The sequence below is a fragment of the Sphaerulina musiva genome (genome assembly GCF_000320565.1).
Source record: "Sphaerulina musiva SO2202 unplaced genomic scaffold SEPMUscaffold_12, whole genome shotgun sequence".
In the NCBI taxonomy this organism is placed as follows: domain Eukaryota; kingdom Fungi; phylum Ascomycota; class Dothideomycetes; order Mycosphaerellales; family Mycosphaerellaceae; genus Sphaerulina; species Sphaerulina musiva.
In genome coordinates this window covers 1,283,362-1,296,186 of record NW_016017394.1, presented here as the reverse complement: position 1 = coordinate 1,296,186, position 12,825 = coordinate 1,283,362, and the positions used below count along the sequence as shown (strand labels likewise).

General features: G+C 51.0%; 4 protein-coding genes across 4 annotated transcripts; 2 read left to right on the top strand and 2 right to left on the bottom strand.

Annotated features, from left to right (window-relative positions):
* Positions 1-543: 543 nt before the first annotated feature.
* Positions 544-2,189, bottom strand: SEPMUDRAFT_152269 (cytosolic branched-chain amino acid aminotransferase). Its single transcript, XM_016907344.1, has one exon. It carries the CDS (start codon positions 2,020-2,022, stop codon positions 700-702), a length of 1,323 nt encoding a protein of 440 aa, XP_016756785.1. The 5' UTR covers positions 2,023-2,189; the 3' UTR covers positions 544-699.
* An 811-nt stretch (positions 2,190-3,000) lies between these two features.
* On the bottom strand, positions 3,001-5,168 carry SEPMUDRAFT_152268 (uncharacterized protein). Its single transcript, XM_016907343.1, has one exon. The coding sequence runs from the start codon at positions 5,156-5,158 to the stop codon at positions 3,386-3,388; it is 1,773 nt and encodes a 590-aa protein (XP_016756784.1). The 5' UTR covers positions 5,159-5,168; the 3' UTR covers positions 3,001-3,385.
* Positions 5,169-6,815: 1,647 nt separating this feature from the next.
* On the top strand, positions 6,816-8,022 carry SEPMUDRAFT_167042 (N-terminal acetyltransferase A complex catalytic subunit ard1). Its single transcript, XM_016908274.1, has 3 exons — positions 6,816-6,963; positions 7,032-7,203; positions 7,259-8,022. Exons 1-3 carry the CDS (start codon positions 6,823-6,825, stop codon positions 7,633-7,635), a joined length of 690 nt encoding a protein of 229 aa, XP_016756783.1. The 5' UTR covers positions 6,816-6,822; the 3' UTR covers positions 7,636-8,022.
* A 1,127-nt stretch (positions 8,023-9,149) lies between these two features.
* SEPMUDRAFT_136776 (uncharacterized protein) lies at positions 9,150-12,808 on the top strand (the record flags this gene model as incomplete). Its single annotated transcript, XM_016902798.1, has 7 exons — positions 9,150-9,668; positions 9,828-10,308; positions 10,443-11,416; positions 11,549-11,708; positions 11,790-12,150; positions 12,206-12,471; positions 12,537-12,808. Exons 1-7 carry the CDS (start codon positions 9,273-9,275, stop codon positions 12,806-12,808), a joined length of 2,910 nt encoding a protein of 969 aa, XP_016756782.1. The 5' UTR covers positions 9,150-9,272.
* Between the last annotated feature and the right edge of the window lie 17 nt (positions 12,809-12,825).

Below are 12,825 nucleotides of genomic sequence, written 5' to 3'. Positions count from 1 at the left end.
TATATAGCTTACTATTTAAAGTATAATAACTCTATCCTTTCTCTTTAAAGAAGAGCCTTCGCTATATATATAAGCTATTCTATTATCTACCTCTCGCTACTAGTACTACCTTCTTCTTAGATAGTAGCTAATAACCGGTTCTTTTAGGAATTCTCTTAATTTAGAACGTCTTCGATTAGTATAGTATCCCTTCTATACTAGATCGCTAGAGGTCTACTAGAGCTTTCGGCCTAAGCGGTCTATTCTATCTACCTTACTAGAGGTTTGCTAGAGCTTCTCTACTCTAGTTACTAGTATATTATACTAACGTTTAATACTACTAATAGGCTAGCCTATAGAATATATTATTATTATCTACTACTCTATTCTACTAACAATACTTAAGCTACTCTTCTATAGACTTTTACTAATCGAATAGTAAGTATCTCTTACTAAAGAAAAACTAAAAGAAAAAATAAGAAAGAAAGAGATTACTAGATTATTAAGTAATAAGAAGTTAGAAGGACGGTTTTGTATATATTAATATAAATATAATAATACCTACGCTTCTATCTAGCCCGAGCCTAGAATCTATAGAAGAAAGCCGACCGTATAACTCCGCCTCAAAAATGCAGATATCGTGCTAGCTTTTTTTTTTATCTCTCCTCTCTCTCCTTTACCTTTTCCTTTTCCTTTTTCCCCCTCTCTCTCTTTTTATGTCTACTTGACGAGAACACCCCACTCGTGCTCCTCCTTTCCATACATGATACTTACCAACCAGCTCTTAATCAACTTCGCATACACACCCGTATCACCCTCAGCCAAGGGGATTTCCAGATCCTGGTTGCGGAAGTGGATTAAACCTACGGGTGCTACGAAGAAGGCTGTGCCTGCAGCAAACACTTCGACGAGTCGGCCTTCGTTTGCGGCGGAGAGGATGTCGTCCATAGTAAATCTCTGCTCGACGACTTCCAATTCTTCCAACTCGCCCACGGGCTTGTTTAAGCGAGTCTTGCCCAATTCGAGAATAGAGGCGCGAGTCACACCTTCGAGAATGATGCGTTCCTCTAACGGGGCCGTAACGAGTTGCAGTTTCCCTGATTCCTTGGATCTCCAGACGAGGAAGAAGTTTGAGGCGCCGGCTTCTGTGACATAGCACTCTTTTCCAAACAACCACAACACTTGATCGAACCCCCGCGAACGGGCTTCACCCTGTGCTACCAGCGAAGGACCGTAATTGGCTCCTAACTTGGCATATCCAAATCCTCCGGGCCATGCACGGATCGTGTCCTCGTTACTCGCCAACAACTTCAGACCCGCACGTTCCTTCTTCTCCTCGGCCACGCCGCCGTTCAACGCCGGAGGGATACTCTTGCTCATGTCGGGGAAGCAGGCAATGATCACGTAAAGCAACGCTTCTCGCGGCCTCTGTACGCCCAATGCCTGATCGGTGCCAATCATGGTGGGGCGCACGTAGAGGAAATGTCCGGCGCGCTCTGCAGGCAGCCATTTATCCCCATCTGTCGCACACAGGGTCACAATCATCTTTTCTAGCTCTGCGGGGTCGAAATCGGGAAGAGCGATTCTGGCGGCGGATTTTCGCATTCTTGCGCAGTTGCGGTTGGGACGGAAGAGTCGCAGCTTGCCATCGTAGCCGCGGTACAGTTTCAGGCCTTCGAAGCATTCGGTTGCGTAGTGGAGGACGCTGGCAGAGGGCCAGATGGGGAGAGGTCCGTAGGGTTTGAGTTCCGGGGCGTCCCAACCGTGTTCGACCGTCCAGCGGGCGGAGACCATGTGGTCTGTGCAAGTCTTTTGAGCGATGAACTCGGCCGAGTCGAGAGAGGGGACGGGGCGGGGCGAGGTGGTGTAGTTGAAGGTCATGAGGGAGGTTTCGAGAGGGCGGAGAGCATCGCCGTTGGAGGAGGAGGAGTCGGTCTTGCCATTGAGGGCGTGTTTGATGCCGGCCTGCGTGAGGGCGGAGGCGGAGGTAGCGGTAGGAGTTGAGGTGCCAGATTGGTCTGGAGTGAGGGCTGCTGGTGCCATCTTGTGTAGGTGAGTGAGGGAGTGAGTGAGTAGCGAGCAGTAGTAGAGTGTAAGGTAGTAAGAACAGAACAGAAGAGAAGAGAACAAAGCAGAGCAGAGCAGAGGACAAAGTACAAGTAGTAGTTGTCGAGGACGGGCTGAGTCACAGCAGCTCAGAGAAACAATGGACTGGACCTTCTAGCAGCACCAAGTTTTTTTTTTCACTGAAGAGGGGCACAAATACCACCTTATGTACCTGATAAGGCTAACATTGCACTGTCATCTGGACGTTGACGTCGAGAAGAATGGGAATTCCCCGACACAACGGAAGCAAGGGTTTGTTAGGGTATGGAAAAGCATTCCCTATCTCGATTATCCTCCTCCTGCATTCGGTCACCGGCGGTATAACTGTACCTAAGGTAGAGTTATTATCGCGTCATTCTTCTCGCATACCGGAACAAGAACAGGTATAGTAGGGTAGTTCGGTCATATGGCAGGTAATAACAAGTGGGTGCGTGAAGAGCGCCGAAAAAAAAGTTCCAACAAAAAATTCAATGAGAGGTAATGCCGGGCGGCCAGCGTCGGTTCAGGAGTTTCTCCTTCTGGAATAGGTAGTTCTAGCCTCGCCGTCGGTCGGGTTGGCAGTTGAGATCAACGATGGCTTTAAGCCGAACGTGCCGCTAGAACATGTATGTACCTATTGAGAAACGGGCGTCGGAACAATATAGGGAGGTCGGTATGTGTATGGCAAACAACAACAACCACAGGACGTCCGTAGGCGGTTCCCGTCATGACAGGGTGGAGGCCTGAGGCTGGACACGGTACCTGCAGATCATCGGGTTGTACAGAAGTACATGTACCTCATCTACATGACTATGAAACATGTAAGGCACAATGGCATATACCTTACTGTAGTAGGTACCCTAGTCAGGTCAGGTGGGACTGGGACAGCCAAGAAACCGCATAATAGAATCGTTCTCGTACCCACGTACTTCCTATCGACATCGACCGTCTCGACGGGTGCATGCGGCTGGGATCGCATCGCGCACACACACACACATATACGGTATATTATATATACAGCACACTCCCATTGAACCATTCCTTCCCGTGTTTCCTCATCCAAAGAACAAACGCCATCATAGTAAGTAGTAGAAGGGGGTATCACATCCGACCAAATCTCAAGCCAGCCATTTAAATCCCCCAGGGTATCGTCGTCGTCATAACACCGATCCTTCCCAGCACCGCAGCCATGTATCGGTACCGTCGCCGGTCATCCTGATATCCACCTCTTTCAATGCCTTCTCCATCTTCTGGTGCTCTCAGATCATCATCATCATCGTCGTCATGCATCATCCCCCCACTGACGCTCACAGCCCACGTCCTACATGAGCCCACCAAGCGTCAGCTTCCCCAGTCCCGCCATCTCGCTCTTCATTCCACCTCTCGTCGTCTCTTCAAACTCCCGCATTACATTCGCCACCAGAATCTTCCGGATCGCCTTGTCCGCTTTCGAAAATGCCTCTCCCACCAACGGGGTGCAGTGTTCCGGCCCCGACACCAGCTCCGTCAGTTTCGCATACGTATCAATGAGACTATCACACAACGTCCCCAGAGTGGTGCTGAAGTCCGGCTCAAACGGTATGTTAGGCGTCATGAGAAAACTGAATTCGTGTCCGGTGGGGTTGATGGATGATGTCAAGTCCTGGGGATCCCGATGGGAAGTGAGCCCCAAGAGTTCCGCTTGTCGGGCGTCGAGAGCCAAGTCACTGGGTGCAATCGCGGTACTAGAACGACGCCCTTTGGTGCTGCGGATGCTGGATTTGAACATGCCTCCCATGCGACTGTTCTTGACCGTGTTTCCGCTGGCATCAAACCCGCACAGAGTTTGATACGTTTCAAATTCTGCCAATAGCCCAGACAGAGCTCTCAGAAACTCCATGGGCGTGTTCGAGTTGACGTCGAGCACCAAGGGGAGACTGTACCCAAGTAAGAAATAATTGGTCGCTCGTCGTCCCAGCTTGTGCGTCTGCATTGAAGGCAAGCTTTGTAGCACGGCGGGAGAGTAGTGCATGGTTCCAAAGTAAAAGATGTCGCCTTCGTGTAGTTTGCGCATATAGTCAATCGTCGCCATGCGCTTTGCAGAAGTTTCCTGAATTGTCGTGTATATCGTGTTCGGGTTGAGAGGTCCACCTGATACGCTTTGGGGCACAGATGCAGCCTGCTGGAGAGATGCGCCAGTACCATGCGACGAGGAAATGTCCCGCGTCGCGCTGGTCTGTGTCTGCATACCTGGGCGGAGTTGATCCGACGTTTTCCTGCCCAGTGCAGGAGGAGGGTGGCTAGGCGGAGCGGAGACCAACATTGGATCGCCGCGTTCGAGGGCAGGCGGCGAGAATGCGCCTACGCTCTGGAGGTATACAGGTGACTGGAGGCTAGGAAGTGCCTCGGTCGACTTGAACTTGGATGTGAGGCCTTTGGCCGTGAGCGAAATCTTCCTCCGCAGTGGAGGAGGTTGTGCAGAAGCTGGACCTGATGCCGTCGCAGTCGGAGTGCCAGTCGCAGTCGCAGTCGCAGTCGTTGTGGTCGCAGCCGCCGTCGGCGCGGCGGTGCTATCCACCTTGTCCTTCTCCTTCCCCTCCTCTTCCGAAGCCTCGACCGCGCTCGCAGCGCTCAAGGGTGTAGAGTGCTGACCCGATCCCGACACCCTTGCGCTGTGGGGGTTACTGATACTGGTATTGTTGCCGTTGCCAAAGGAGGAGCCACTGCCACTACCTCTCTGCGATTGAGACTGAGACCTCAGACTCACACTCCTTCGCACATTGGCACCAAACTCCTTTGCGCTGTCGGCGACCGTCGTCGTCAGGCTGAGGATGCTGCTGTCGCGCCGGTGGCTGTTTTGCGTCTTGGTGATCTGGTCGTGCTGCACCAGCTTCCCTCCTTTCCACTCGACAGCGCCGCCGGGTCCGCTCACGGAGGCGGTTCGCGGTCGATGCAGTTTCAGGTCAGCGCGATTCTTTTCGGGAGAAGAAGCGAGCGCAGTAGCAGCAGCAGCAGCATCTCCACTGCTCGTCGTTCCAATGCCGCCCGTGTTGTGCCTCTTGAAGCGCGCAAAGACCGAGGTGCTGGCCGACGAGGTGGTTGCGAGATGCGGCATCGAAGTCGACCTCAGAGTCAGCGCCCTGCTGACCAACGGCAATGCGATCCCTAGGTGCCAATGCGGTGTGCGCGCTGACGCCCGTGTCACGCCGCCCGCGCCAGACTATCGGAATCCTCACAGGCCGCGAGAGGCCCAAAGCAGCTCGATGAAACACAGTGCAACCAAACGGGTGGAACAGTCAACTCGTGCGCGGTCAGGTACTGTAGGTATACGTCCTGTAGTATATCCCAAGGTCTGCGAACTTACCTCCTACTGCCCGACCACCCTTGACCTCACTTGGCGACTTTTAGGTTCATGAGTACCTAGTTCCAACCCCCATGCAGGGCGTGCACGTCACTCATGTCGGCCGGACCTTTGCGTTCGACAGCACTACATTTATGCATCTCCATGTACCGTATACATCTACATGTACATCGACATGTACCTCCTACCTGCTCATTGCTTCATCCTCAGCATCACCGGCTTCAAACTCTCCTCGCACTGCCAGTAAGGCCATGTCTGCGCCGGAAAGGACCAGCACAGTAACCAGCGACATGTCTTCCAACATAGGTACACGATAGGTTGCCACATTTCACGATCCGGCACATGTTGTCAGCCAATCTGCCTTTGTAACTTATTCCATGTCGGCAATAATTTCACAGCTCTACAGACTACCGCCGCCGGCTGACGACAAGGAATGAAGGGCGGAGATGAGATGTTGGATTATCATTGATTCGACCTTGTTGACACTTGACAGTGGAGTGCATAGACAATATTCACCACACTGACCAATCGAGGCTGTCCCCGAAAACCACCGACTCGACTTGCTTGGGATCTGCAAGACGGTGGAGCATGAAGCTATCTCGCTTGAGTCTGACATAGCCGTCGAAGTTCTCTGCTCACCAACAAGCTCCCACTATGATCCTCCCCAGCCAGACGCCTCGAAAATAAGCTGCTGCCAGGTAGCGAAGCAGAGATTATCCAAGCTATCTGGCGCTAGTACAACAACTAGCGTGTTGAATAGGTTGTCCCTTCTCTCGGCTAGGAAACATCTCAGTATCTGGATCTTGACTCGGAAACTACACCAACATAGAGAAACTAGGCAAAAGCCTCCAGAACATAAGCAAGCGCGGCGGGGGGTCTCCGCATACCTCCTACAAGTAACCCTGTTAGGCGCTTGTAAGCATAGTGGACGTCTGTTCTTGCCGAAGAATCAAGTCCTATAGAGTACTTTGGCCAATTAAAACCTACGTAATGTCGGTATTGAAATATCTGCTCGTCTACTACATATTGCGCAACACGCATGCTGTGAATATTGGCGTAGCCTGTGGTTGAGAAGCTAGTATGATAGTATTTATATCGAGGTTTGAGCAGACTGTAAGAGGCCAATCGATCGTAGAGTTTGGTCTCTTCTGGTCGCAAATAGCGTCGCATCGAAAAGACTTTAATTGCCGCCCTTCTTCCCATCTTGAAGAGACGCTTATCGTGAGCAATCAAATGAATAAGGTATGCCTGTATACTTCCATTCTTTCGCATGTGAAAGTGGATACCTTCTGCCTCAGGCTGAAAGGCATCGGCGGAACTTCATCACCGAGCATTTGAGCCTCCAAAACTCAAGATGATCGCAATGCATTTGATTCCAGCTTCACTCCATCACTAATTCTGTCGACCATACCGCCACCATGGATATCCGCGTACTTCAGCTCTCCGATATCCCGCACGTCCAGCAAACGAACATTACGAACCTGCCCGAAAACTACTTTTGCAAATACTACATGTACCATGCCTTGAGCTGGCCACAATTGAGCTACGTAGCCGTAGACGTACGTCTGCCTCGAGCTGGGAAAGAGATGCATATACGGAAGCCAGAGATATATTGACTTGAAACTAGGTTTCAAGACCTCAGAAAACACCATATGACGCACCCAAGATTGTCGGTTATGTACTGGCAAAGATGGAAGAAGATCCGCAAGACGGAGTTCAGCACGGTCATATCACATCACTCAGTGTCATGCGTACACATAGACGATTAGGGCTAGCGGAGAAGCTCATGCGCCAAAGTCGTATGTAGCATGGAACGAGTGCAGCCACAGTGAGGAGGAGCTAACGCTGTCACAGAAAGAGCCATGTTCGAGACATGGGGAGCACAGTATGTGTCCCTGCATGTGCGCGAGTCCAACATCGCCGCATTATCGCTATACAGAGATACGCTCGGCTTCAAGGTGATTGCCACGGAGGCGAAATACTATGCCGATGGTGAGGATGCGTACAGTATGCGCATGGATTTGGACTTTTTGCGGAATGAGATTGACGAGGACTCTGATGACGAGGGAGTGCAAGATGAAGGCGATGCCGTGGGAAGTATTGAGAAAGCTGGTGGCGATGCTTCTGCTGCTGCTGCTGAGGGAAAAGAGAAATTGCGGAAAGTGAAGGTTGGGAGACAGCTCGGTGTGGGTGAACTCGTGGAGCGGAATGAGAGCTCGCAGCCTTCGTAGTTGTGGGCCAATGCTCTGACAGATGACTTTATGCCACATCCAGTCGATGAGGTCAAGAGGGACATGATTCGTGGGCTTCGGATCGCACGTCGTCAACACACTCTACATGACAGACACGGGTCCGACGAGCGAAAGATCAAAGATGCAGCCCTTCTTCACTACCTCCTTCCCTCGTACCAATTCATCGACAGCTTTATCTAAGAATCAAGCGCGTGGAAGCCTTCTCCGCCTTGATCGAAACACACCCTGATAATATTCGGCTGATCTTTCGCAATTGGTCAAGAGAGCCTGTACGGCATAGGTAGTTCTACCAAGGAGCAGTTGAGTTGTAGTCACCTAGACAGTGAGTGAAGGCACAGATCTCAAGGTATGTGTATGTGTACTTGGCGAACAGTTTCGATTGTCGGGCATCTATGAATCCTTCCTTACCATACATTCCCAGCCCTCCGAGGTATCTCCGCAAACTCGAATCCTCTCCAATGAGATCTTCGTTATCATCTTCATCATCTTCTTATTCACTTCATCATCTGCACGCGTGCTCTTTGCGTCCCACGACCAATGAGCGCAGATCTCGCTCTACCCCGTTTCTACGCATGGCCTGCGAGGTAAACATCTCTTTTGCAAAATAAAACAGCGACCAAGCCTGTCTGCGATGTCTTTAAGAGCGCCTACGGACGGACCGGACATACTACCTAAGGTACGACGCCGGAGAGAAAGTCTAAGACAATATTCAACTTTGTAGAACCGTTCCGTTCATCCTATCCAACGCGCGATGCTACCTATGCTCTTTGCTTGGACGGGAGTCCTGACAGCCGATCGGCATGCCGACGGGCTGTTTGAAGCTTGTCGGTTTGTAATACTGCTGGCAGAGATCTGACCAAGAAGCACAAAGTGACGCCGGTCTTACAATACGATCAAGTACTCGTATGCCTCGCGCTACAGCGCCGCGAACGAGCGTGTCTAATCTGATGGCATGTCTCACATGGTACCATGGAGTCTAGGAATTCTTAGAGGACACAGCCCACGAAAGTGTTGCCAAGCTAATCCGACCGCACAGTACCACCGATCTGTATCAACCTTGTTACCTTTTGACTACACGGTACGCAGGTACACCACCGGCTATTCTGCTTCCAAGTTGTCTGCCACACCGCTAATCGTGTGCCTGGCATTTCCCCTTGCCCTAACGGTGCACGAGCGACATCAGCACGCCCTCCAGCGGTTCCTCCAGCAGATCGTTTTATGAATTGTCAGCATCATTGCTGCATGTAGCAGCCTCATACCGATGACTGCTTTACACAGGATATGCAAAGATGATTCTTCCAGCATGAGCTTTGCATGCGTGGCCAACAGGCCCTCGTAGGATGCTGGATTCTCACGTTCCATCTCAAACATATCTCGTATGCCAGGGCCGATCAACGCCACACCTCTCCATATATCACCGAACTAGCCAGCTCGCTGGGGAGCGCTCCACCGCGCGCCTTCTTGCACCGTGTCATATGCCCAGTCTGAGGGACAGCGGGCTGACAATGCATTACTGTTGTTTGAATTAGAAGAGAGCGGTTCTCTGCATTAGCTATCATCTCTCTATGGCATCGCACGCCAGGTGCTGAAGGCCAGTCCTTCACTCCTATGTCAGTATGCGCCTCGTGCAGACGGCACTGATATTGTTGTTGCCATCAATCATCTTCGCCTCGGCACGCCACCAGTTACGGGCAATACAAGCTCGCATACCCCAATCGCTGGCATCACCTCTATATTCCGTCATACATGCAGAAGAATGCCAGGCAATTACGAACGTTACGTCCGCGCTGACGGCCGTTCCGGACTACCAGCTGCTTTGTTCTAGCCAGCTTAGCATACCCATTCCCACGATTACGGTCACAAATCCGAGAACCGTAACGACAACGACTATTTCACTGGTCCAGCTCAATGAGACGGCTTTGGAGACTTCAACATCGGTCGTCGTGGAAACGAGTACAGCGATATCCGATGTGACTGACCTTGCGACTGCCGTGATTACTTCTTTATCAGTGGTAAGTGGCGATTCTGCTCAATGAGCTTCACTTGTTCCCCTCCAGAATAACAGTGAAAACTCTGTTCTCTGCGGCGGAGTCGCTGCAGAGCGGATACAGACAGCCAATACATGCGCTATACAGCTAGACTATTCGCTGACGCTTGGTTAACGACTATAGATTACAGTCACGAGCACAACCACATCGGGGTTGGACCAAACGACAAATGTGGTCTCTACAGCGGTATTAAGTACCACGGTGTACAGTACGCTCACTGAAGCTGTCAACGCACTCACCACCATTACCACCACCCAGTTTTTGGAAACGACAACAACCAGCACCCTGACATCAGCGCTTGATATCCTCACCACTGCCCTCGAATCCACGACATCGACCTTGTTCGACACAGCTACGATTACAAGCACCATTAATCAATTTTTGACCGAAATCTCGCTGACCACGACAACGACCACTGTCACTGGGACTATAACTCAAGCTGTGAATGCTCTGACTACCACCTTTGATACGACAATCTCGCAACTCACTGAGACGGCTACTATCACTTCTACCGTGTCGGCGAGGACTTTGACACAGGTCTTGGCGACATTGACCACCACTAGTGTTTCGACATCGACCATTACGGTAGGATCTCTCACTACTAGTAAGTCAGGCAATTGCGTGTCCTGTAGTTACACTACGCCGATGTAGCTCCTCTGGGCGATGCTAGTGAGAGGAGAACAGTCTCGAAACATCAAACCCATTCGAGATACTTGCTTACCTCTAGAACGCATCCAGACATTGCACAGGCCACGTCCACAATCACCCAGACTGCAACGGTTACCTCTGTCATCATCGGCAGTACAACGAGCTTGGCTTTGGACACTTCCACGCTGACCCAGATCACAACCACCACATTTACGGCCAATTCTTTCACTACATTCATAGCCACCGAGACCATCTCCAGCACAAGTACCGATACCATTACTTCGACGATCGGATCCGTAACTACCACTGTAGCTGAAGAGCTATCTGTACTTACTGAAACACAAACAGTCTCTTCTACCATAATCGGGCCTACTATCACGAACCTGATCTCGGCCTTTTCGACCGTCACGGAGACTGCAACCATAACTTCCGTGATTGGCGCCACTACGACCTTGTTCGAAAGTGCTGTGTCTACAATCACTCAAACAGACACAAGCACATCTACGCTTGGTCTGGCAACAACACAGATAGCTCAAGTCACCTCTACTACTACTGCGCTGGCTACAATAACTTCCACGATCCAAGTGGCGACTACGAGCGAAGCAGTAACTACTTCCATAATTACGCGATTTTCGACCTTCACTTCAGTACTAGGCGTCACTACGACATTGTTTGACAATGCAGTGTCCACAATCACCACAATCGATACTAGCACTTCAACAATCGGCCTAGTGACGACGCAGATAGCCCAGACGATTTCTACAACAACCCAGCTTGCTACAATTACCTCGACCTTGACAACAGGCACAACGATATCAGCGTCCGAGACCTCTTTGACAACGCAGACCGTCACAGTCACCTCGACTCTCAATTCTCAGACCACCCTCATTGGGACGATCGTATCCACGATCACCAGTACTGATACGAGTTACTCGACCATCGGCTTGGACACCACACAGATAGCTCAGGCCACCTCTACTACTACGCAGATTGCTACAATCACATCGATTGTCCAGGCGACAGAGACTGATATCGTGCAAGCGACCTCGATTCTGACTCAAACGGTATGTACAGCCACCCTTAATGAAAGCGTCTTGCAATGTCCAAGTCTTTGCACAACGAATTTCTACCCCGATTAGAGGCAACTTTCCGAGCAGACGGCATTGTTGACAGGGACCTTACTTAACATTCTTTAGACAACGACAACATCAACGATCAATTCCGTAACTACTCTCATCGGCACTTTCTCGTCAACGATCACGGCCACTCAGACCTCAACTAGCACAATTGGCTTAACGACAACGAATGTGGCGATAGCTACTTCTACAAGCACGGCGACGATTCTGACTACATCAAGTACGTGCACGCACCTTATCGTGCCACACGGGGACATGATACCATCGCAATGGCTTGGGTGACTTACTTACATATGCGCAGCAATCAATTCGATCACGACGTTTCAGACTGCTGTGACGAGCACGAACACTCTGACTGCCACTATCATCTCGACGGTAGGCTCGGTAACTACGCAGAATATTATCACTACAGTGCTGTCTCTTTTGACGGGCTTGATCCCGAATCTTTCGACGAATATTGTGACGAATACTGTCACGAATACTATCACGAATACAGCGACATCTACAAGTACTTCAACGATTGTCATATCCGCCACCGCAAGTATCATCGCGATTACAGCTACAGCGACGATTTCCCTGACACAGACAAATTCCGCCACTCAAACGACCTCGATTACGTCCACATTGACCGCGACTAACAATGTGACATCGACTGTCATTGGGTAAAGAATGCCCCCTGATGAATTTGGTCCAGCTAGAGTTCTGACAGCAATTTAGTGTGGCGGTAACTCGCAGCGTGTGCAATGGAGTGGTTCTGGCGAAGCGAGATGCCCTGCCAGTAGCATATGCCCTACCAGAAGCATATGCCCTGCCAGAGGCATATGACAACGAGCCATCGCCGCCGGCTGCGCCCAAGTGTGGCATCAGGGGCTACGATGCGAGCATTGCCCACACGTACTTGTCTACGCATCTTGCATGCAGTCTCGCAACTTGCATGACGCTGTGCAGGAGCCAAGGCCGATGTCAGAGCATGATGTATGGCGGTGAGACGTGTGTGCTATTTGGCGCACCGATTTCGTGCGAGTTTGAGAACAACCCACACTCCCAGTACGCATATTACGACCGAAGCTGTTGTCTCGCACCACCGGACATCTCCACCTCCACCGTACCACATCTCACGACTTCGGGGCAGATGACCTCGCACAGTATATCATCAATAATGTCCAGCTCGAACCTTTCAAGCACATCCTCAATCACCTCGACATCTTCGATCCAGACACTGCCCCCAGTCTCGACATCCACGCCCGGCACAGGGACTTCTGTGATCACTTCCGTCCCTACGTCTGGCTTACCCTCCTCCTCACCACCGCTACAATCTAGTGTCATTGCATCTCCAG

Coding starts and splice junctions, on each gene's coding strand:
- SEPMUDRAFT_152268 (XM_016907343.1), bottom strand. CDS start 5,158: ATGCCGCATCTCGCAACCACCTCGTCGGCCAGCACCTCGGTCTTTGCG.
- SEPMUDRAFT_152269 (XM_016907344.1), bottom strand. CDS start 2,022: ATGGCACCAGCAGCCCTCACTCCAGACCAATCTGGCACCTCAACTCCT.
- SEPMUDRAFT_167042 (XM_016908274.1), top strand. CDS start 6,823: ATGGATATCCGCGTACTTCAGCTCTCCGATATCCCGCACGTCCAGCAA. Junction 6,964..7,031: donor TGAGCTACGTAGCCGTAGAC/GTACGTCTGCCT, acceptor ACTTGAAACTAG/GTTTCAAGACCTCAGAAAAC. Junction 7,204..7,258: donor GAAGCTCATGCGCCAAAGTC/GTATGTAGCATG, acceptor ACGCTGTCACAG/AAAGAGCCATGTTCGAGACA.